At 46.7% G+C, this 22,210-nt stretch overlaps 2 protein-coding genes across 2 annotated transcripts; both read left to right on the top strand.

Moving 5' to 3' along the window:
• Positions 1-1,057: 1,057 nt before the first annotated feature.
• On the top strand, positions 1,058-10,354 carry LOC310877002 (intermembrane lipid transfer protein VPS13A-like; the record flags this gene model as incomplete). The annotated part of the gene is made up of 1 exon (XM_083790648.1): positions 1,058-10,354. One exon carries the CDS (start codon positions 1,058-1,060, stop codon positions 10,352-10,354), a length of 9,297 nt encoding a protein of 3,098 aa, XP_083646774.1.
• Positions 10,355-11,910: 1,556 nt separating this feature from the next.
• On the top strand, positions 11,911-21,252 carry LOC310877001 (intermembrane lipid transfer protein VPS13A-like; the record flags this gene model as incomplete). Its single annotated transcript, XM_083790647.1, has 1 exon — positions 11,911-21,252. One exon carries the CDS (start codon positions 11,911-11,913, stop codon positions 21,250-21,252), a length of 9,342 nt encoding a protein of 3,113 aa, XP_083646773.1.
• Between the last annotated feature and the right edge of the window lie 958 nt (positions 21,253-22,210).

Genomic DNA, 22,210 nt, shown 5'->3' with positions numbered 1-22,210 from the left:
ATGCGTGGCCATCCGTTCACTTCATGGGGCCAGTCCAATGATGGCTCTTCTACATAGACTTATATTGAGCATGGGGATAACCGGAAGTTTACGGAATGCATTGGGGTCTATATGGGCTCGCGCGAGTACATGACCCACGTGACCGGGTTTTCTGCCCCCTAAATATCGCAACTCAATATCGCAAGAAGACCGATGGGCTAAATATGGAGATACGAGGATCCCTGATGCTGTCAAGAACTGCAGACATCATGCTGATGACGTACAAGAGCATATATAGTTCAATTGTACAGGTACAGCAGCACAAACGTTATGCAAAGCTCGGCCAATTGGTCTGCTGCAGAACACATGTTCTCATGTCGCGGTGGTTCAGGGGTAGAGTGGCTGGATGGTAACCGCAAGGTTGCCAGTTCGAACCTGGGCTCCCCCAGAGTTAGTGTCGAAGTGTCCTTGAGCAAGACTCTGAACCCCTAATTGCTCCTGATGTGCTGGTTGGTGCCTTGGATGGTTTCCACCGCCATCAGTGTATGAATGTGTGTTTGAATGGGTGAATGTACTGCACAATCTATGTAAAGTGCCTTGGATAAAGGCGCTATATGAATGCACCATTTACTATTGCTCACATTTCAATGGAAAACATTGGGGGGAATACTACAGGTAGGCATGGAACATGGGATGACTTTTAAGGATTTCAGCTTGCCGTTAGCAGTTTTAAACACCAGCTAAAATAACAAACTGGTGGGAGGGTTACGTGAAACTTGGTTGATTTTTAACACTGTGCTATGCAGCAAGCTTTTGGCATACGATGGCAAATTCTAGTCACTGATGGACGAACTGAAACCTGTGTCTGCATAAATCGACATGGTTAGATAAGTCTGGCAACGGCTTGTGTCATCGCATCACAGGCCTATATAAGGTGTTATAAAGAGGGAAGGATGGAGTCAGAGTGAATCAAACAATTTGATTGTACAGAGCTAGAGAACTAGAAAGAGACTGCTGAAAGTGACAGAGACAGACTGAGAAAGACAGTGACAATTGATGTTTTTTTAGAATCAACGGCATGGTCTTTGAAAGTGTTGTGGTAGAACTCCTCAATGCATTTTTAGGGGACTACGTTATTAACCTTGACAGCTCTAAACTGAAGCTTGGCATATGGGGAGGTGATGCTGTTCTCAGAGAGCTTGAAATCAAGGAAAGTTGCTTGAGTGAACTTGGCATTCCCTTTAAAGTTAAAGTGGGACAGATAAAACGTCTCGAGCTGAAGATCCCATGGAAAAACCTCTACACCCAGTCAGTGGAGGCAACACTGGATGGTGTCTATCTGCTGTTAGTACCGACAACCCATATAAAGTATGATGCTGAGAAGGAAGAAAAACAATTGCAAGACACTCGCCAGAGGGAACTGAAGAGGATAGAGGAGACAAAGCGGAAGGCCTCCGAAAAAGACAATCCTACGCTAGAGAAGCAAAACACCTTTATTGAGAAGCTGATCACTCAGGTCATCAAGAACCTACAGGTCAAGATTTCCAACATCCATGTACGCTATGAGGATGACATGACAAATCCCAGTCGTCCATTGTCATTTGGTGTGTCGCTGAAAGACCTTAGCTTCCACACCGCTGATGAGAACTGGGAACCTTGCCTTCTGGATGAGAATACCAAACATTTCTTTAAGCTTGTGCAGCTTAACAACGTGTTTGCCTACTGGAATGTCAACTCGTTGCTCTACTCTAATCACAGTCCAGATGAAGCTATACAACGTCTCCACAACTCCGTTCACTCCAGTCATGACTTCATATTTCATCTGATGACAGCTGATGCCAAACTCCGGATGAATCCAAGGTCAGGTGTGGACTTCTCCTCTCCGAAAGTGGACCTGGCAGTAAATCTGCCATCTGTGGCCATTGAGCTCAATAGACCACAGTATATAAGCATTCTGGAGTTTATGGACTCTGTGTATATGATGGCACAGAAACTGCCGTATAGGAAATACCGGCCTGAGGTCCACATTCACACCAATGCCCCAATATGGTGGCGCTATGTGATCACGAGCATCCTGGAGGTGGATGTGAAGCACCGCTTCCACATGTGGTCGTGGCAGCACATCCGCCGACACCGGAAGACAGTGAAACGCTACCGGGAGCTCTACAAGGATAAGATCACCAGTAATAAACCTGTCTGGGAATTGCTGAAAGAGCTGGAGGGGACTGAAAGGACACTGGATGTATTTAACATCACGTTGGCCAGGCAGCAGGCTGAGATGGAGGTGAGCAAGGCAGGCCTGCGTATCTATCGTCCTGGTATGAAGATGGAAGCAGAGCAGTCACAGGGATGGTTTGGATGGGTGTGGAAATGGGGAGGAGAGCCAGATAAACATGTTGCACAAGTGAAAACTGGAGCTTTGGATGACTTGATGACCCAGGCCGAGAAGGCCAAGCTTTACACCGCCATTGGATACAGTGAGATTGCTGTCAATGACAACATGCCAAAGACCTTTGTGGATATGAAGGTTGATTTCCACATGGAGAATCTCTCTGTGTCCTTTAAAAATAACACCACAGATCAGAATGAGATTATCAAGATTACAGTTGGAGAGCTCAGGGCCATTCTTACACAGAGACCAGGAGCAAAAGCCATCAAACTTGAAGTTGAGCTCAATATGTTTGAGGTCACAGGCTTGGCCGATAAACGGGTCACCCCCACCCTAGTGTCGTCAAGGAAGGCTGCGATGGAAAAAGGAACTCAGCTGCTAAGCATTAACTTCGAGACCAACCCGCTGGACGAGACTGTTGACCAGAAGATTTACGTTGAGTCACAACCCCTGGAAATCATATATGATGCTGTAACAGTGAACAGCATGTTAGAGTTCTTCAGGCCCCCTGACAACCAGCAGTTAGACCAACTGACCAATGTTACCCTGATGAAACTGGAGCAGTTCAGAGACCGTACATCCTCAGGTCTGATGTATGTAATTGAGACACAGACCACTCTAGACCTGGAAGTGAAACTGTTGGCATCCTATGTCATCATTCCCCAGACCGGCTTCTATGACTCCACTCAAAATATCATGGTGTTGGACCTAGGAGACTTAAAAGTGTCAAGTCAGAGCAAGAAGGGCCTTCCCCAGCTGTCAGTGGGCAGCAGTGCCATTGTGGACATCATGTCCAGAGCATACGACAGCTTTGATGTACAGCTCAACAGTTTGCAGTTTCTCTACAGCAAACCAGATGGGGACTGGAAGAAGGCTCGTAAGCAGAAGCAGTCAGTGCTCCACATCCTAGAGCCGGTGGATCTTAAGGTGGTGTTCAGCAGGGCCATGGTCACCACAGACTCGCGCATGGCCAAGTTTAAGATCTCTGGGGAGCTACCTTTGCTATCTCTTTGTATCTCTGATGATAGGGTTCGAGGTGTTCTTGATCTGATAGACAGCATCCCATGGTCTAATAGAAAACCTTCCCCATGCAGGCCTGCAAGTAAAAGAGAAGATCTGGTCAAGAAGGATCCTCAGAAGAACATGACCGATTTCCTTGTGACATTTGAGATCAACGAGATGTCCATAAAGCTATGTCATCTATCAATGGGTCGGGAGGTCACCATCCTACACCTGGACATAGAAGGAGTGGGAACTGAATTTAAATTGCAAACCTTCGACACGTCCTCATACACGTTTGTGCGTGAGATCTGCCTAAAGTGCCCGGAGTATATGGATTCTCAAGGACAGGAGGTTCATCTCATCACCACTCTAGACAACACGGAGGATGACTTGCTCACTCTGGAGTACATCAAGGCTGATAGGAATGGTCCTGAATTCAGGTCTCGACACAACAACACAGAACAGCTAATAAAGGTGAACCTCTCATCACTGGACATGCACCTTTACACTGAGCCTCTCCTCAACATCATGAACATCTTCAAGAACCTCCCCCCTTTTTCTTGGGGGATGGAAGGAGGAGGACAGGAGGAAGACAGGGGGAGGAAGAATGAGGAATATGTGGTTGCCAATAGACATAGTTCAAATAAATCAACGTTTGAGGATGTGGTGCATCTGCATATCAGAACAGAACTCAACTGTCTGAAGGTTTTCATCGAAGGAGACAAAGCAAGGATCTCCGACATCAGCATTGAAGGCTTGGGTTCAGAGGTTCTGCTGAGGGACAATAAGATGGAGGTTCTTGCCAACCTGAAGAATATTGTTGTCCTGGACTGTGACAAAGATGCTATTTACAAGAAGGTGGTGTCCATAGCAGATAAGGAGGTGTTTGCCTTCCACATGGTGAACTATACAGATGCCACAGTGGGAGATGCATATCTGGATATGTCAAAAGTAGACACTTCAATCACACTGACGGTGGGATCTATCCAAGTCATCATCCTCAACAAGTTTATATCTTCCATACTGGCTTTCATCAACAATTTCCAACAAGTAAAGCCTGCAAAGAAGGCTGCCATAGGTATGTTGGAGCTTGCGGAGCACATCAAACGGATTGCTCTCAATGTCCAGTTCAACACACCCGTCATCTTCCTCCCCGGGTCCTCCTCATCTAATGTCATCGTAGCTCACCTGGGCCTGATCTCTGTCAAGAACCACTTTGCCAAGATGACATCCAAAACCCATGCCAAAATCCCCCCAGTAGTTGATATGATGACAGTGGGACTAAGTGACCTCAGGGTGTACAGAACCACACATGAGGCAGGTCGGTTTCAAGGGGAGACTCAGCTGCTGAAACCAGTTAGTATGGATTTGTCAATATGGAGAAACCTGTCATCCACCTGGTACCATGACATACCTGACATAGAGATCACAGGTCACCTCAAATCCATGACTGTGATGCAGAGTCAGGCCGACATGACATTGTTACTAATTACGCTTAGAGAAGTCCTTTTGCGGACATCGGACACAGTGCCCACTCCTCCCAATACATTTAAAAGCACACTCAAGCTGGACTTCAAGTTTGACTCCATGACCCTGATCCTGTACAGCCCCATTGCAAACGAAGTGCAGCTCCTGGGGTGCCACGATGAGCAGCAGAAGCTGGCAGAGTTTACCTTAGAAACCATCTCGTCCTCCCTCCACATGTATTCTGACAGTTCCTCGAAGGTCTCATTTAAACTGGCCAACTGCCTACTGGATGACAAAAATCCCAGGATGGCTACTCCTACGATGATGGCTATGCGTACCAGTGCTGAGCAGAACATGTTGATGGAGGTGAACTACAGTGAGGGCCACGATGGCTTCACTCTGGACTCAGTTATTCAGGACCTCTACCTGTGTGCCAGCATGGAGTTCCTGCTTAAAGTTGCAGACATCTTCCTCAAGGCCATCGAGCAAGGCTTTGCTCCAGCCTCACAGCCCATGGCCACAAACAATCCCACTTCAAGCAATTCTGCAGATATAGTGAAAGCATCCAACATCAACATTCTTGTGCGGAACCCAGAGATTGTCTTTGTGGCAGACTTAACACATGCCAACTCCCCTGCCCTAGTGGTGCGAGTGACGCAATGTGAACTGGTGCAGAAGAATGATGCACAGGGATTGCTGCAGACTGCTGTCATCAAGGACCTCAATGTTGTGGCATGTCCCTTCCTATGGGACAAGAGGAAAAACAACATAACTACGGTGCTCCAGCCATGTCAGGTGTTCTACCAAGGGAACCAAGCATCCACCTCCCCTCCAGCTATGGAGGTCTGCATCAATGCCCTCTCAGTGAAAGTATCTCCCACCATCATCAACACATTGATCACCATTGTCCATTCAGTGCTGACACTTAATGCAGAGACTCCACAGGAGCTAAATAGCCCTGTACCCCATGACTTATGGGAGCAACGAAGCTGGAAGGATCTTAAATTGTGGTTCCTGGAGGATGAAGTGGATGAGGATGCACAGTCACTGGCCCCACTGATGCCACAGGGAGAGTCACTACAGGTAGCCATAAACTCTATCTGCCTGACTCTGGAGGGAGGGGTTGGGCATGGGACCATTCCCATGCTTCTGGCCAAGTCCTCCTTCCATGCAGATGTCAGGAACTGGAGCACGTTCATTAACTTCCACGGTCAGCTCAATCTGGAAGTTCACTATTACAATGAGATAATGGGAGTGTGGGAGCCATTCCTGGAACCATTGGAGGAACAATTAGAGGATGAAAGACCCTGGACTCTACAACTGAAGATGAATAAGATGCCAGTGAAATACACAGGAATATCATCTGAGGTTGATTTCAGTGTTCCAGATTATAAAACAATCATCAACATCAGCAGCAAGGACCATCTCAACATCACCCTCTCAAAATGTGGACTGGGCATGCTCAGTAACTTGCACATGGCATTTGTGGAGGCTGCGAAGCAGACAACCGAATGCTTCAAAAAGGATGAGGCTCCATTTGTGGTGAAGAACTGTCTAGGCCTGCCGGTGTCTGTCGTCTACAGTGAGATGTTCAGCCCCACCAATGGACAGCACGACAACCGTAAGGTAGAGTTGCAGGATGGAGAGAGCCTCAATATGGACTACTCAAGTACTGCCAACAAGTCTGCTATAATTTCCCTAAGCGAAAAGGATTATTACATACAGCCCACTCCATTGGGCCACACATCAGCCAGTGTCATGCCACTGATCAAGGTAGGCCGGCGGATGTACAGTGTGATGCACAGCAAGTCGGGCGTCACTCGCTTTGTGGTGTGTCAAATCTACTCTGTGGAGGGAAACAAGTACATTAAGATTCGCTCTCCCTTTCAGATTATCAATCACTTTTCTATCCCTTTCAAAGTGTTTGAAGGGTCAACATGTCTGGGTATATCTCTCCCCAATGAGGAATTCTGTGTGCCTCTGGATTCTTATAGGTCTGAGCTGAGCCTGCAGCCATTAACAGAGGAAGGGGATGGCAGTCAGGCGATAAGGTTTGAGTGTTCCAAGGGTTTCAGCTACGAGGATGTCAGCAAACAGGAACCTGGCACACACCTTCAGCAGATTTGCTGCCGTTGTAGAGAAAAGGCAGGCTTTCTGATGATCAATATTGTGTCATTGAGGGATGCAGTGACATCCAAACACACAGGATGTCTAGGGGAGAATTTTGACGAGCCCTACATACTCCACCTGTGGCCCTCTATTCTGCTGCGTAATCTGCTGCCATACACGGTCACCTACAAACTGCAGAACAGTGGAGACATCGCCCCTGAGGCCACTCTGGAACCAGGCCATTCTACACAGCTACACACTGCTGTCATCAATCAGTCAAGTCTCACTCTCCGCCTCCTTGACTACTTGGTTCGGGATTGGTCTGCTGAATACAGTCTCCTCAGTGAACAGGAAGAGTTTACCTTCGCTGTGTTCAAGTCTCTTGGCAAGGACAATAAGAATGGAGAGAGTGGTGGGACGAATAGCAAGAGGGCAGAGCTCAACATAGCGGTGCACATCAAATATGACCCGGGACAAACCGTGGTGACCATCTATTCACCTTATTGGATGGAGAACAAGACAGGCCGGCTGCTGCAGTACAAGGCTGATGATATATTTTTCAAACACCCACTGGACTATGACATGCCACTGCTCTTCTCCTTCAATCCCCAACACTTTATGGAAAAGAACAAAGTCCGTCTGATGATCTCAGACAGTGAGCTCTCGCAAGAATTCTCTCTGGATACTGTTGGTAGCTATGGAGACATGAAATGTAAAGGCAGACACAAAGATTACCATGTTGGGGTGAAGATCGATGCGAGTAGCTTCGGCCTTACACGCTTTGTGACTTTCCTGCCATTTTACATGCTGGTCAACAGAACCAAACACACCATCTGCATCAGTGAGCAAGGACAGGATAAGTGGACCCAGGTACAGCCTGAACAGTCAGCCGTTCCATTCTGGCCAGAGAGAGACAGCAGGTACCTGAAGATCAAAGTTGAAGGTTGTGAATCTCCTCCTCGGACCATTGACTTCACACGGGCAGAGAACTGCTTATTGCTGCATCTGGACAGGACACTGGGTGGGATCACAGTCGATGTGAACCTATCAGAGCACTCGACTGTGATTTGTTTCTCTGACTACCATGATGGTGCTGCTCCCTTCCTCATCATCAACCATACCAAGGACCAGGTTCTACAGTTCTACCAGAGCTCGCAGAAGAAGAAGGAGGAGTTGGAGCCAGGTAAAGCTGTGTACTACACCTGGACTGAACCCAGTGGGTCTAGAGAGCTACGATGGAAATGTGGCAGTTACCATCACACACTTAAGAGTGAGGGGGACTTATGTAAGAATATGAATGATGAGGGAAAACTTTTCTTGATATCCTTCTATGAAGGTCTCCAGCGGGTGGTGCTATTTACAGAAGAGCGTCAGATCTACAAGTACATTTGCAAGTGTGAGAAAGCTAAGTTGGCTGATAAGGAAATAATTCTGTCCCTCCAAGATGTAGGGCTGTCTCTGGTAAACAACACTACCAGCCAGGAGGTCTGTTTCATCGGGATCACAAGTTCTGATGTGGTGTGGGAGTATGAAGAGGTGGATAAGTCCAGATGGAAGGCCCTGGGTGGTAAAGCGGCAGAGATGCTGGAAAATACCTACAGAGACTATATAGACCGTGAGCCCTTAGAAAATGCCATCGTTGAATTGGGAAAAAACTTCCAGGTTTATCTGACTCCCAATGGCAGTGATATGAAGCTGCTTCAACCATTCAAGGCTCACCTCAGGAGGACCTTTCTGCCTGGGGTGAGAGTGGAGTACAGTGTCTCCTCACGACAGTGCTCCTACCGCATCCAAATCAACCGCATACAGATCCAGAATCAACTTCCAGGAGCCATATTCCCATATGTCTTCTCACCCGTCAAACTGCCCAAGTCTGTCACAGAGGATTCTAGGCCTAAACCCATAACAGACATCTGCATTGTTACCAGAGCGGCAGGACACTCTAATATCTCTCGCATCAAGTACTTCAAGGTGTTGATTCAGGAGATGGATTTGAAGCTGGACCTGGGTTTCCTAAATGCCATTCGAGATCTTCTCACACCAGAAAACGGCAGCATTGCAACATCAGAACAGGAGGTGGAGCTGTTTGAAAAAGACATAGAGTATATACTATCAGAACTCAACCATGTCTCTGCTGCAGACACGTCTCCTATCAGCCTCTATGAGTACTTTCACATCTCCCCCATCAAGCTACACTTGAGTTTCTCTCTGAGTACGGGTGGAGAAGACGGTCTGAATAAGAGAAATACAGAACTCTTCCCTATTGAGTCCCTCAACCTGCTGCTGAAGAGTATAGGAGCCACACTCACTGATGTACAGGACGTTGTCTTCAAACTGGCCTCCTTTGAGATGACCTTCCAGTTCTGCACAACTCAACAGCTCCAAAGGGAGGTTCAAAGTCATTATAAAAAGCAGGCCATTAAACAAATGTATGTGTTGGTGTTCGGTCTTGATGTGCTGGGAAATCCCTTTGGGCTAATCAGAGGGCTGTCTAAAGGAGTGAAGACCTTATTCTATGAGCCATATCAGGGAGCCATTCAGGGGCCTGAAGAGTTTGTGGAAGGCATGGCTCTCGGAGTAAAAGCACTGGTCGGCAGTGCTGTAGAGGGCCTAGCCGGGACAGCCTCCAGGATAGCCGGGACAGCCTCCAGGATCACGGGTGCCGCGGCAAAGGGTCTTGCTGCCATGACAATGGATGAAAAGTACCAGCAGGAGAGACAGTCCAGAGGTGGCGATGCCCTGTTGTCTGGGGTGACAGGGATTGTCAGTGGGGTGACAGGGATTGTCAGCAAACCCATAGAAGGTGCTCAGAAGAATGGTGCAACAGGCTTCTTTAAGGGTGTAGTGAAGGGTTTGGTGGGAGCAGTGGCCAAACCCGCGGGAGGCATTATCGATATGTTTGGAAGTACCTTCCAAGGGATCAAGAGGGTGGCAGAGACCGCACAGGACATTGAGTCTCTGCGTCCTCCTCGCTTTATCCATGACGATGGGGTCATACGACCATACAAAGAGAGGGAGGCTATCGGCAGACAAATGCTTCGGGAAATTGTGAATGGACGTTTTGCAAACTATAGATACTTTGCTCACGCCAACATTGACGACTCCAACTTCCTTATCATTACCAAGAGGGGTATCTTATTTGTGACAAAGGGCACATGTGATAAACCTACCTGTGAGTGGCAGTATCGGTTTGATGAGTTCACCAAGGACCCTTGTATAGTCAACGACCAATGCCTTTGCATAGAGGCTGAGGAGAAAGGCTTACATTCCAAAGTGGGTGGATCTTGCAAAATCATTACATTAAAAACTCCAGATATAGGAAAGTGGGTTCTTGCTAAATTGGAGGAGGCAAGGAAGCAAGATCCAGACTGTAACAGAAATGAGCAACAAACCAGAATGGAAAAATAAAAGTGTGCACAAACACACACACACACACACACACACACACACACACAAACCCACACACACACATTTACAATTAAACCTATTTACCTTTCATTTACAATGGAACCTTTTTTGTGCCACGATTCAAACTAGTAAGCTTGTCAGATTGTTGTAACACATGCTATTTCTAGTATAAAAAGTGGGGGAAGACATTTCACTTCATACTGCTGGGGTAAAAAGCTCCCCTGTCTCTAATAACTAAACTACTTGATAGATCCAAATTAAAAAATAAATGAATCTAAAATTAAAAAAGAATGACCCTGCCTCCAGAAACGACCCCCCCCCCCCCCCTACTACAAAAAAAAACCTACTACAGCAACATTGATTACCAAATTAACTTGAACACCATGACACTACATTAGACGCCCACAACATAATCTCATAATGCATTCCCATTATTCAACCTGGGATAATATATTCAACAAAACCCAATGAAAGAACTTTCTGTGCCCCATGGCATGGTGGTAAATCCTACTTCCCCTATAGCCACCTAAATCAACCTGACAAAAACCTAGAAGCTCAAACATAATGCAATACCCAAATCTTTACTTTAATGCAAGGTTAAACCTAAAGGAGACATCACACCATTTTAAATTTAATTTTTTGTTTTGTACGAAACTGACAAAGTAACTGTCTGCTTATCCTTTGTTCGTATGTTTCCACTGCTCTCGTTCTGTCCAAATGGTTAGTTTGTCCCGTTCACGTTTATTTGCTCCCGATCCGATTCCGATCATTTAATTTTGAGTATCTGCCAATACTGATTATTCCCGATATGATATATTATAGAACACTTGTGCCATATCACAATAGTACAAAATCTGAAATCACAGACCATTTCCAGTCTAATATCATGATATGGATATAATATTGATAATGGCGATGTCCCGATCACGTTTTCTTGATCCCGATCCAATTCCGATCATTTGAAAATGACGTGATCAGCCCCGATTTCGGATCACGTGATCGGATCGGGGCAATTCAAGTTTATATAAATGGTGCAGGATCAAAAATTCCAGGTGATTTGACCAGGCTTGGTTTGAAGAAAAATAGCTAATCTACAAGCTCACAATACCGTATGTCACTTTAAGATTTGTAATTTTCGGTGATTTCCCTAGGGTTCAAGTAGATAAACACCAGCTTAAATCACAGATGTCACATGTACCTGTCAGTTTATAAACTCATTAATTACCAGATTAAATACATACATAATCCACTCACTGCCAGCATTGTTTCTCATTATTTCCTTTCCTTTTAAGGAGGGTAGAAGGAGGATTACATGAAACTCTTCATTTGTGATGTACAAAAGCAAAGATTATTTTCCAATTGTGCCGGCGAGCAAGCCATGTGCAAACAATGTCAGGACAATCATGAATGACTTACAATTTATAGCTGCGCAAATTGGCCGTGTTAAGAGCAAAGGTATGTCCTGTGTACGACATCAGACCAGAGACTTATATAAGCTCTTACAGTGGTGGAAAGGGACGAAATGAGAGACTCTTACAACCTCCAGTGATGTGAAAATGGTGTTAGAATCGCTGGTTGTACAACTCCTGAATAGATTTTTAGGGGATTACGTTCAGCTCGACAGCTCAGAAGTTCAGCTTGGCATATGGGGAGGTAATGCTGTTCTCCGAAAGCTTGAAATAAAGGAAAATGCATTGAGTCAACTTGACATTCCTTTTAAAGTTATAGCGGGACAGATAGGACATCTAGAGCTGAAGATCCCATGGTCCCAACTCTACACCCAGTCAGTGGAGGTAACACTGAGTGGTATCAGTCTGCTCATAGTCCCGACAGCCCGTATAAAGTATGATGCCGAGAAGGAAGAAAAACAATTGCAAGAGGCTCGCCAGAGTGAGCTGAAGAGGATAGAGGAGAACAGGCAGAAGGCCGCCGAACAAAATAACCCTGAGATAGAGAAGCAGGACACGTTTATGGAGAAGCTGATCACTCAGATCATCAAGAACCTACAGGTCACAATTTCTAACATCCATGTCCGGTATGAGGATGACATGACGAATCCCCGCTGTCCTTTGTCATTTGGTGTGACGCTGAAAGACCTTAGCTTCCACACTGCTGATGAGAATTGGGAACCCTGCATTCTGGATGAGAATGCCAAGCTTTTCTTTAAGCTTGTGCAGATTAAGAACCTGTTTGCCTACTGGAATGTTAACTCCAAGATCTATTCTAATTACAGTCCAAATAAGATTTTGCAACATCTAGAGGCCGACATGGAGATCAACAACTTGTACTTATTTCGTCTGATGACAGTGGAAGCTAAGCTCCGGATGAATCCAAGGTCAGATGTGGACTTCTCCTCTCCTAAAGTGGACCTGGATGTGGAGCTCCCAGCCGTGGTGGCCATTGAGCTCAATAGACCACAGTATATCAGCATTCTGGAGCTGATGGACTCAGTGTCTATGATGACACTGAACCTGCCCTATAGAAAGTACAGACCAGAGGTTCATGTTCAAACCAATGCCCCCATATGGTGGCGTTATGTGATCACAGGAATACTGGAGGTGGATGTGAAGCCCCGTGTCCACATGTGGTCGTGGCAGCACATCCACCGACACCGGGAGTCGGTGAAACGCTACCGGGAGCTCTACAAGGATAAGATCACTGGCAATAAACCTGTTGGGGAACTACTCAATGATCTGGATGAGACTGAGAGGATGCTGGATATATTTAACATCACGTTGGCCCGGCAGCAGGCTGAGATGGAGGCGAGCAATGTCAATCGTCCTGGAGTGAAGACGGAAAAAGGTTGGTTTGGATGGGTGTTTACCAACACAGGTGATCCTGATAAAGATGTCACAACTGAAGCTTTTAATGAAGTTATGACCCCTGCTGAGAAAGCCAAGCTGTACACTGCCATTGGATACAGTGAGGTTGCTGTCAATGACATGCCAAAGGCCTTTGTGGATATGAAGGTTGATTTCCACATGGAGAAGCTCTCTGTTTCCTTTAAAGACAACACCACAGATCAGAATGAGATTATCAAGATTACAGTTGGAGAGCTCAGGGCCAAATTTACACAGAGACCAGGAGCAAAAGCCATCAAACTTGAAGTTGAGCTCAATATGTTTGAAGTCACAGGCTTGGCCGATAAACGGGTCACCCCCACCCTAGTGTCGTCAAGGAAGGCTGCCATGGAAAAAGGAACTCAGCTGCTAAGCATTAACTTCGAGACCAACCCGCTGGACGAAACTGTTGACCAGAAGATTTACATTGAGTCACAACCCCTGGAAATCATATATGATGCTGTAACAGTGAACAGAATGTTAGAGTTCTTCAGGCCCCCTGACAACCAGCAGTTAGACCAGCTGACCAATGTTACCCTGATGAAACTGGAGCAGTTCAGGGACCGTACATCCTCGGGTCTGATGTATGTAATTGAGACACAGACCACTCTAGACCTGGAAGTGAAACTGTTGGCGTCCTATGTCATCATTCCCCAGACTGGCTTCTATCATTCTGCTCAGAAAATCATGGTGCTGGACTTGGGAGACTTGAAGATGACGAGTCAGAGCAAGAAGGGCCTTCCCCAGCTGTCAGTGGAAAGCAGCACAATTGGGGACATCATGTCCAGAGCGTACGACATCTTTGACATACAGCTCAACGGACTGCAGTTTATCTTCAGCAAACCAGATGAGGATTGGAAGAAAGCTCGTAAACAGAAAAAGTCGGCACAGCACATTCTAGAGCCGGTGGATCTGAAGGTGGTGTTCAGCAGGGCCATGGTCGCCACAGACTCACGCATGGCCAAGTTTATAATATCCGGAGATATACCTTTGCTATCCCTTCAGATCTTTGACAAGAAGATTCGTGGCATTATGGAGCTGATAGACAGCATCCCCCTGCCTAAGAGCAGATCTGCCCCACAAAGCACTGCTTCCCACACACCCATAAATACAGAACCCACCAAGAAACCTCACCAGAAGAACATGACAGATTTCATTATAAACTTTGGGATAACTAAGGTGTCCATACAAGTGTGTCATCTATCAGAGAGTCAGGCGGTCACCATCCTTCAACTGGACATGGAAGGACTGAAAACTGAACTCAAAGTGTGCACCTTTGACATGTTATCATCCATTTCAATCCACAACATCTGCCTCAAGTGCCCTGAGTACATTGATTCCGATGGAAAGGAGGTTCATCTCATCACCACTCTAGACAACACAAAGAATGATGTATTTCTCATTGTGGAGTACATTTCGGCTGATAGGTATGGTCCTGAGTTCAAGTATCAACACAAAAATACAGAACAGCTAATTAAAGTGAACCTCTCATCACTAGACATGCACCTCTACACTGAGGCTCTACTCAATGTCGTGAACTTCTTCAACAACCTCATCCCTCCTTCTAAGTCAAAGGAGAGAGGGCAGGAGGCGGAGGAGGACAATAGCATGAGGAATAATAAGGTGGAACCTGTGATTGCCGAGAGACAGACTTCAAAGACATCTAAGTTTGAAGATGTGGTAAATCTGAACATCGGAGCAGAGCTCAATAATCTGAAGATTTTCCTTAGAGGAGAGAAAGCCAGAATCTCTGAGATTAGTATTGAAAGTCTGGTGTCAGATGTTCTGATGATGCAAAAGAAGATGGAGGTTCGAGCCAAGATAAAGAACATTTCCATCCTGGACTGTGACAAAGATGCCGTTTACAAGAAAGTGGTGTCCATAGCATCAGGCCATACATCAGCAGACGAGGCAATCGCATTCCACATGGTGAACTATACAGATGCCACAGAGGGAGATTCCTATCTGGATATGTCTAAAGTTGACAGTTCCATCTCACTGACTGTGGGAGGCATCCAAGTCATGTATCTCAAGAAGTTTGTCTCTTCCATAATGGCTTTCATAAACAACCTCCAAAATGACCAACCTGCAGTGAAGGATGCCACGGGTGTCCAGCCTGCAGAGAAGGCTGCCGTAGTGGAGGCTGGTGTAGTGGAGCTGGCGGAACGCAGTGCACGGATGGCTCTCGACATCCACATAAATATGCCTTTCTTCTTCCTTCCCCAATCTTCTGATTGGGGGAGGAATGTCATCGTAGCCCACATGGGCCGGATATCCATTAAGAACCACTATGTCAAGATGCCAAGCACAACCCACACAGAGATCCCCCCCATAGTGGATATGATGGAAGTGGAGCTGAGTGACCTCAGGCTTTACAGAACCACATTTGAGGCAGATCAGTTTCAAGGAGAAACTCAGCTGCTCAAACCAGTTAACATGGAGGTGTCTATCTCGAGAAACATGTCATCCACCTGGTACTATGAAATACCTGACATGGAGATTGCAGCTCACATCAAACCCATGACTCTGATGCAGAGGCAGACTGACGTGACGGCGTTACTGTGTACACTGTTGTCCATGAGTGAGGGGGAGGTAGCTGAGGATGTAGCTGAAGTTGTGCCACCCCCCTCTCCCCCCTCCCCCTCTAATGTGAAAAACACACTCAAACTGGACGTAAAGTTTGACTCTATTACTCTAACCCTGTACAACCCTAGTGGTAACGAGGTGCAGGAAGAGGAGCAGAAACTGGCAAAGTTTACCCTGGAAACCATCACGACCTCTCTCCTCCAGTACTCGGACTGGTCCATGAAGATCTTAGTTAAACTTAACAACTGCCTGCTGGATGACAAGAATCCCAGTTGTCATCCCAGAATGATGCGGATTGCTGAACTGAACCTCATGAGGGAGGTGGCCTTTTGTGAGGGCCGCGATTTCACCACTATGGACATAGATATGGACTTCTACCTGTGTGCCAACGTGGAGTTCCTGCTCAATGTTGCAAACATCTTCCTCAAGGGCAGCCAGGAAGCCTATGCCATTTATGATCCAGCTCCAGTTTCGGCTCCGGCTCCAGCTCCAGCTCCGGCTGCAGCTCCAGTTCTGGCTCCAGCTCCGGCTCCAACGAGTGGATTCAAGTACAACATTCTGTTGAAGAACCCAGAGATTGTCTTTGTGGCAGACCTAACACGTGCCGACGCTCCCACCCTGGTGATGCAAGTCATGCAGTGTGACCTGGTGATGAAGAATGATGCAGAGGAATCACTGACGACTGCCATCATCAAGGACCTCAAGGTTGTGGCATGCCCCTTCCTGAGGGGCAATAGGAGAAACATAACCATGGTGCTACAGCCCTGTGAGGTCTCCTTCAAAAGCACCCAGAAGCCCACCTTCCCTGAAGCTATGGAGTTCAGCATCAGTGACCTCTCAATGATGGTATCACCTATAGTCATTAACACAGTGAGCACCATCGTCCAGTCTTTGCCAAAGGCTGCTGCAGAAGCTCCACATGAGCTAGGCAGCTCCATACCCCCCAAGTTATGGGAGCGGCAGAGCTGGAAGGAGTTAAAGTTGTGGTTCCTGGAAGTGGAAGTGGATAAGGCCCCACTGATACCACAAGGAGAGACACTACAGGTACCCATCAAGATACCACAGGGAGAGGCACTACAGGTAGCCATCAACTCTATCTGCCTGACAGTGGAGGGAGGTATCGGGCATGACACTGTCCCCATGCTTCTGGCAAAGTCCTCCTTCCATGCAGATGTCAAGAACTGGAACACGTTAATTAACTTCAAAGGTCAGCTTAGTCTAGAAGTTCACTACTACAATGAGATGATGGAAGTGTGGGAGCCATTTCTGGAACCACTAGAGGAACCATTGCAGGATTCAAGACCCTGGGCTCTAGACCTGAAGGTGAAGAAGGAACGTACAGGAAAAACCCCAGAATATCAGACAGTTATCAGCATAAGCAGCAAAGACTATCTCAACATCACCCTCTCAAAATGTGGACTGGGCATTCTCAGTAAATTGCAGATGACATTTGCAGAGGAAGGCGAGCAGACAAACGAGTACTTCCAAAAGCATCCATTTGTAGTGAAGAATTGTCTAGGCCTGCCGGTGTCTGTCCTCTACAGTGAGATGTTCAGCCCCACCGATGGAGAGTGTGACAACCGTATAGTGGAGTTGCAGGATGGAGAGATCCTCAATATGGACTATTCAAGAACCACCACAGACTCTGATGAATTCTCCACTATAATCCCCCTAAGTGGAAATAATTACTACATAAGGTCCACTCCAGTGGGCCACATGTCGTCCAGTATCATGCAGCTGGTCAAGGTGGGCCAAGGGATGTACAGTGTGAAGCATATTGCTTCAGGACTCACTCGCTTCCTGGTGTGTCAGATCTACAATGTGAAGGGCAACAAGTACATAAAAATCCGCTCTCCTGTTCTGATCATCAATCACTTTTCTATCCCATTCAACGTGTTTGAAGGATCAACACATCAATGTCTGGGTATGTCTCTCCCGAATGAGGAATTCTGTGTGCCTCTGAAATACTACAGGTCTGAGCTGAGTCTGCAGCCAGTAATAGAGGCAGGCGAAAGTGGTCAGATAGAGTTTGAGTGCTCAGAGGGTTTCAACTACAAGGACGTCATTGGACAGGAACCTGACACACGTCTTCAGCAGACCTGTTACCACTGTGGAGAAAAAGCCGGCATGCTGATTGTCAATATTGTACCGCTGAAGGACACAGTGACAACATCCAAACACGCAGGAAGCATCGAGGATAATTATGATGAGCCCTACATCCTCCACCTGTGGCCATCCATCTTGCTGCGTAATCTGCTGCCATACATGATCACCTACAGACTACAGGACAGGGGAAATATCGCCCCAGAGGCCACTCTGAAACCAGGCAACTCTGCACAACTGCAAACTGCCGTTATCAACCAGTCCATTCTCAATCTCCGCCTCCTCAACTACTTGGCTCAGGATTGGTCTGCTGAGTACAGTATCCTCAGTGAACAGGAAGAGATCACCTATACTGTGTTCAACAGGGATGACAAGAGGACGAGGGCATCACTCAACATAGCGATGCATGTCAAATATGACCCAAAACAAACCATAGTGTCCATCTATTCACCTTACTGGATGGAGAACAAGACAGGCCAGCTGCTGCAGTACAAGGCTGGCGATGATATAAATTTCAAACACCCACTGGACTATGGCACACCACTGCTCTTCTCCTTCAAGCCACGGATGTTCCTGCAAAACAAAAAGGTGCGTGTGATGATCTCAGACAGTGAGCCTTCAAAGGAATTCTCTCTGGATACTGTCGGTAGCTATGGAGACATACAATGTAAAGGCACATATAAGGATTACCATCTTGGGGTGAAGATCGACACCAGTAGCTTCAGTTTGACATGCATCGTGACCATCATGCCATACTACCTTCTGGTCAACAGAACCAAACACACCATCTGCATCAGTGAGCAGGGACAGCATAAGTGGACCCAGGTACAGCCTGAACAGTCAGCCATTCCATTCTGGCCTGAGAGAGACAGCAAGTACCTGAAGATCAAAGTTGAAGGTTGTGAATCTCCTCCTCGGACAATTGACTTCACACGGCCAGAGAACTGCTTATTGCTGCATCTGGACAAGACACTGGGTGGGATCACGGTCGACGTGAACCTATCAGAGCACTCGACTGTGATTTGTTTCTCTGACTACCATGATGGTGCTGCTCCCTTCCTCATCATCAACCATACCAAGGACCAGGTTCTACAGTTCTACCAGAGCTCACTGGAGGAGAGGAAGAAGGAAGAGTTAGAGCCAGGTAAAGCTGTGTATTACACGTGGACAGAGCCCACTGGGTCTAGAGAGCTACACTGGATATGTGGCCAGTACCATGACACTCTGAAGAGTGAGGGAGATCTACGTAAGAATATGGAAAATGAGGGGGAACTTTTTGTGATCTCCTTCTATGAAGGCCTCCAACGGGTGTTGCTCTTTACAGAAACAGAGAAACACTACGAGTTACTATGCAAGACCGAGATAGCTCAGCTGGCCGAGACAGAAATAGTTATATCCCTGCAATATGTAGGCGTGTCTCTGGTAAACAACACTACCAGCCAGGAAGTCTGTTTCATCGGGATTACAAGTTCTGATGTGGTGTGGGAGTTCAAGATGGAGAGATCGAAGTCAAGATGGAAGTCACTGACTGGGAAAACGGCCGAGTTGCTGGAAAAAACCTTCAGAGAGTATACAGAGTGTGAACCCATAAATAACACCATAGTTGGTTTGGGGAAGAAATACAAGGTTTCTCTGACTCCCAATGGTCACAATATGGAAGTGCTTAAACCATTCAAGGCTCGGCTCAGAAGGAAATTCTTGCCTGGGGTTAAGGTGCAGTACAGTGCCTCCCCACAACAGACCTCATACCGCATCCGAATCAACCGTGTACAAATCCAGAATCAGCTGATAGGAGCCATCTTCCCCTACGTGTTCTATCCCATCAAACTGGCCAAGTCCATCACAGGGCATTCTACGCCGAAACCCCTGGCAGATATCTACATTGTTACCAGAGCGGCAGGACATCGCATCAAGTTCTTCAAGGTGTTGATCCAGGAGATGTGTTTGAAGCTTGATCTGGGGTTCCTCAATGCCATCGTAGATCTGTTCACACCTGAGAACGCCAGTATAACAACCTCAGAACAGGAGGTGCAGCAGTTTGACAATGACATACAGTATACATTGGCAGAACTCGACCACATCTCGGCTACTGACACCTCTCCTGTCAGCCTCTATGAGTACTTCCACATCTCAGACATAAAGGTGCGCCTGAGTTTCACTCTTAGTGCACTTGGAGAGGATAAGAGCAATACAGAACTCATTCCCATCGAGTCCCTCAAACTGCTTCTGAAGAGTATAGGAGCTACACTCACTGACATACAGGACGTTGTCTTCAGACTGGCCAAACTGGAGTTTACCTCCCAGTTGTACACAACTCAACAGCTCAATGTAGAAGTTCAGAATCATTATTTCAAGCAGGCCCTTAAACAAATGTATGTGTTGGTGTTTGGTCTTGATGTGCTGGGAAATCCCTTTGGGTTGATCAGGGTTGTGGCTGAAGGAGTGGAGACTTTCATCCTTGAGACCTATCATGGAGCCACCCAGGGGGAACTTGCGGGAGGCATTGCTATTGGAACAAAAGCAGTACTGACCAGTACTGTAGTGGGCGTCACCGGGTCACTCACCAGCGTCACGGGTACCGTGGCAAAGGGTCTTGCTGCCATAACGATGGATGATGAGTACCAGCAGGAGAGACAAGAGAACATCAATGATCAACAGCGTATCAGCCGGGCAGAGCAGATATCCAGAACCGGAAACGCACTGATGTCAAGTGTTGTTGGTGGAGTCACAGGTGTTTTCACCAAACCCATAGAAGGTGCTCAGAAAGGTGGCGTGACAGGCTTCTGTAAGGGTTGTGTGAAGGGTCTAGTAGGATTGGTGGCCAAACCTACAGGAGGCGTTGTCGATGTTTTCAGAAGTACCTTCCAAGGGATAAAGAGGATGGTAGAGACCTCACAGGACCTTGAGTCCCTGCGTCCTCCTCGCTTCATCCACGATAATGGGGTCATACAACCATATAAGGGTACGGAGGTTGTCGGCAGGCAGATTCTTCAGGTAATTGAGAACAGACGTTTTGCAAAGTGTAGATACTTTGCTCATGCCAAGATCAATGACAACAACTTCCTCATCATTACCAATAGCGGGCTCTTATTTGTGACGAAGCGTCCATATGGCCAAATGACCTGTATGTGGCAGTATCTGTTCGATGAGTTCACCAAAGACCCTCATATAATCGATGGCCAACTCCTTCGCATCGAGGCTGCAGAGAGAGTCAAATATCATAAGGATGTCATCGGTCGCGAAGAGGATGGATTTGGCAAGATTATTCATTTCCAAACTCCAGAGATAGCAAAGTGGTTTCTTGCTAAGTTGGAGGAAGCAAGGAAGCAAGGACCAGACACCTCGGGGGACCTGACCCCTGACCCCTGAGCGAGCGCACGCACACGCACACGCACATGCACACGCACACGCACACACACACACACACACACACACACACACACACACACACACACACACACACACACACACACACACACCAATGCCTTTGTTCTTTGATAGTTTTGTTTACCTGCATCTCAAAAACTGTTCTGATTGTTAGACTGTGTGCACGATAGAGGGAGTAATGTGGGTGCGTGAGAGTGCAATAGTTAATGCGTTTGCATGTGTTTGCATGCTTATGAGCGTTCTGTGTTTCCCGTTTCCAGAAGGTGGCATTCCCGTTTCCTTTTCTGGTTCAGTTTCTCAACATAATTTGATTGGCTCAGCAGCAGATTTCAACCGCAAATGCATAATAAGGTAGGCTATTGTGTGTTCAGTTCAAATTTGCTGCTGATTTTCTTTGAAACTTATTTTTGTGCCAATACTTTTCTGATTGTTATGTTGCGACACATCCAGCGCAGTGATAGTTGAGACATGGTCAGAAGGTTCATTCTCTAACAGTAATTAATTCTGCTCCCTTTAATCAGCTGTCTCTCCATGTCAACTCCCTTCACTGCAAGCTACCTCACTCATGGCCACAATTGAATCAGGCGGTCCTTTTAAGCAGTCACTACTTTGTGTTCACTCTACATGCCAAGCTGACTCGGTGCTTGTTCAGATGTCAGCGTTCAAATTACCTCCAACTCTCTGGCCTCCTCTCTGTGGCATTTTGTTCTGAAATGGGTGATTCTGTGATTATAATGTGATGATATGTGGTATCTAGTTCTGTTATGGGTATCAGTGATTATAACAGGTTTTATGGGTTGTATTATTATCATATGCTCTGCTCTGGGGGTTGTTGTTGATATCAGAGCTGTGTCTCGGTACACAGGTAGTATGATATATCAATCATATGAGCGAATAGCTTATTTATTGCAATAGCTTTGCAATAAATGGTTAATGGTCA

This window comes from Protomyctophum parallelum (genome assembly GCF_964188405.1).
Source record: "Protomyctophum parallelum genome assembly, chromosome: 19".
In the NCBI taxonomy this organism is placed as follows: domain Eukaryota; kingdom Metazoa; phylum Chordata; class Actinopteri; order Myctophiformes; family Myctophidae; genus Protomyctophum; species Protomyctophum parallelum.
Note: the sequence above shows the minus strand (reverse complement) of the source record. Positions and strands in the feature narration are given on the sequence as shown.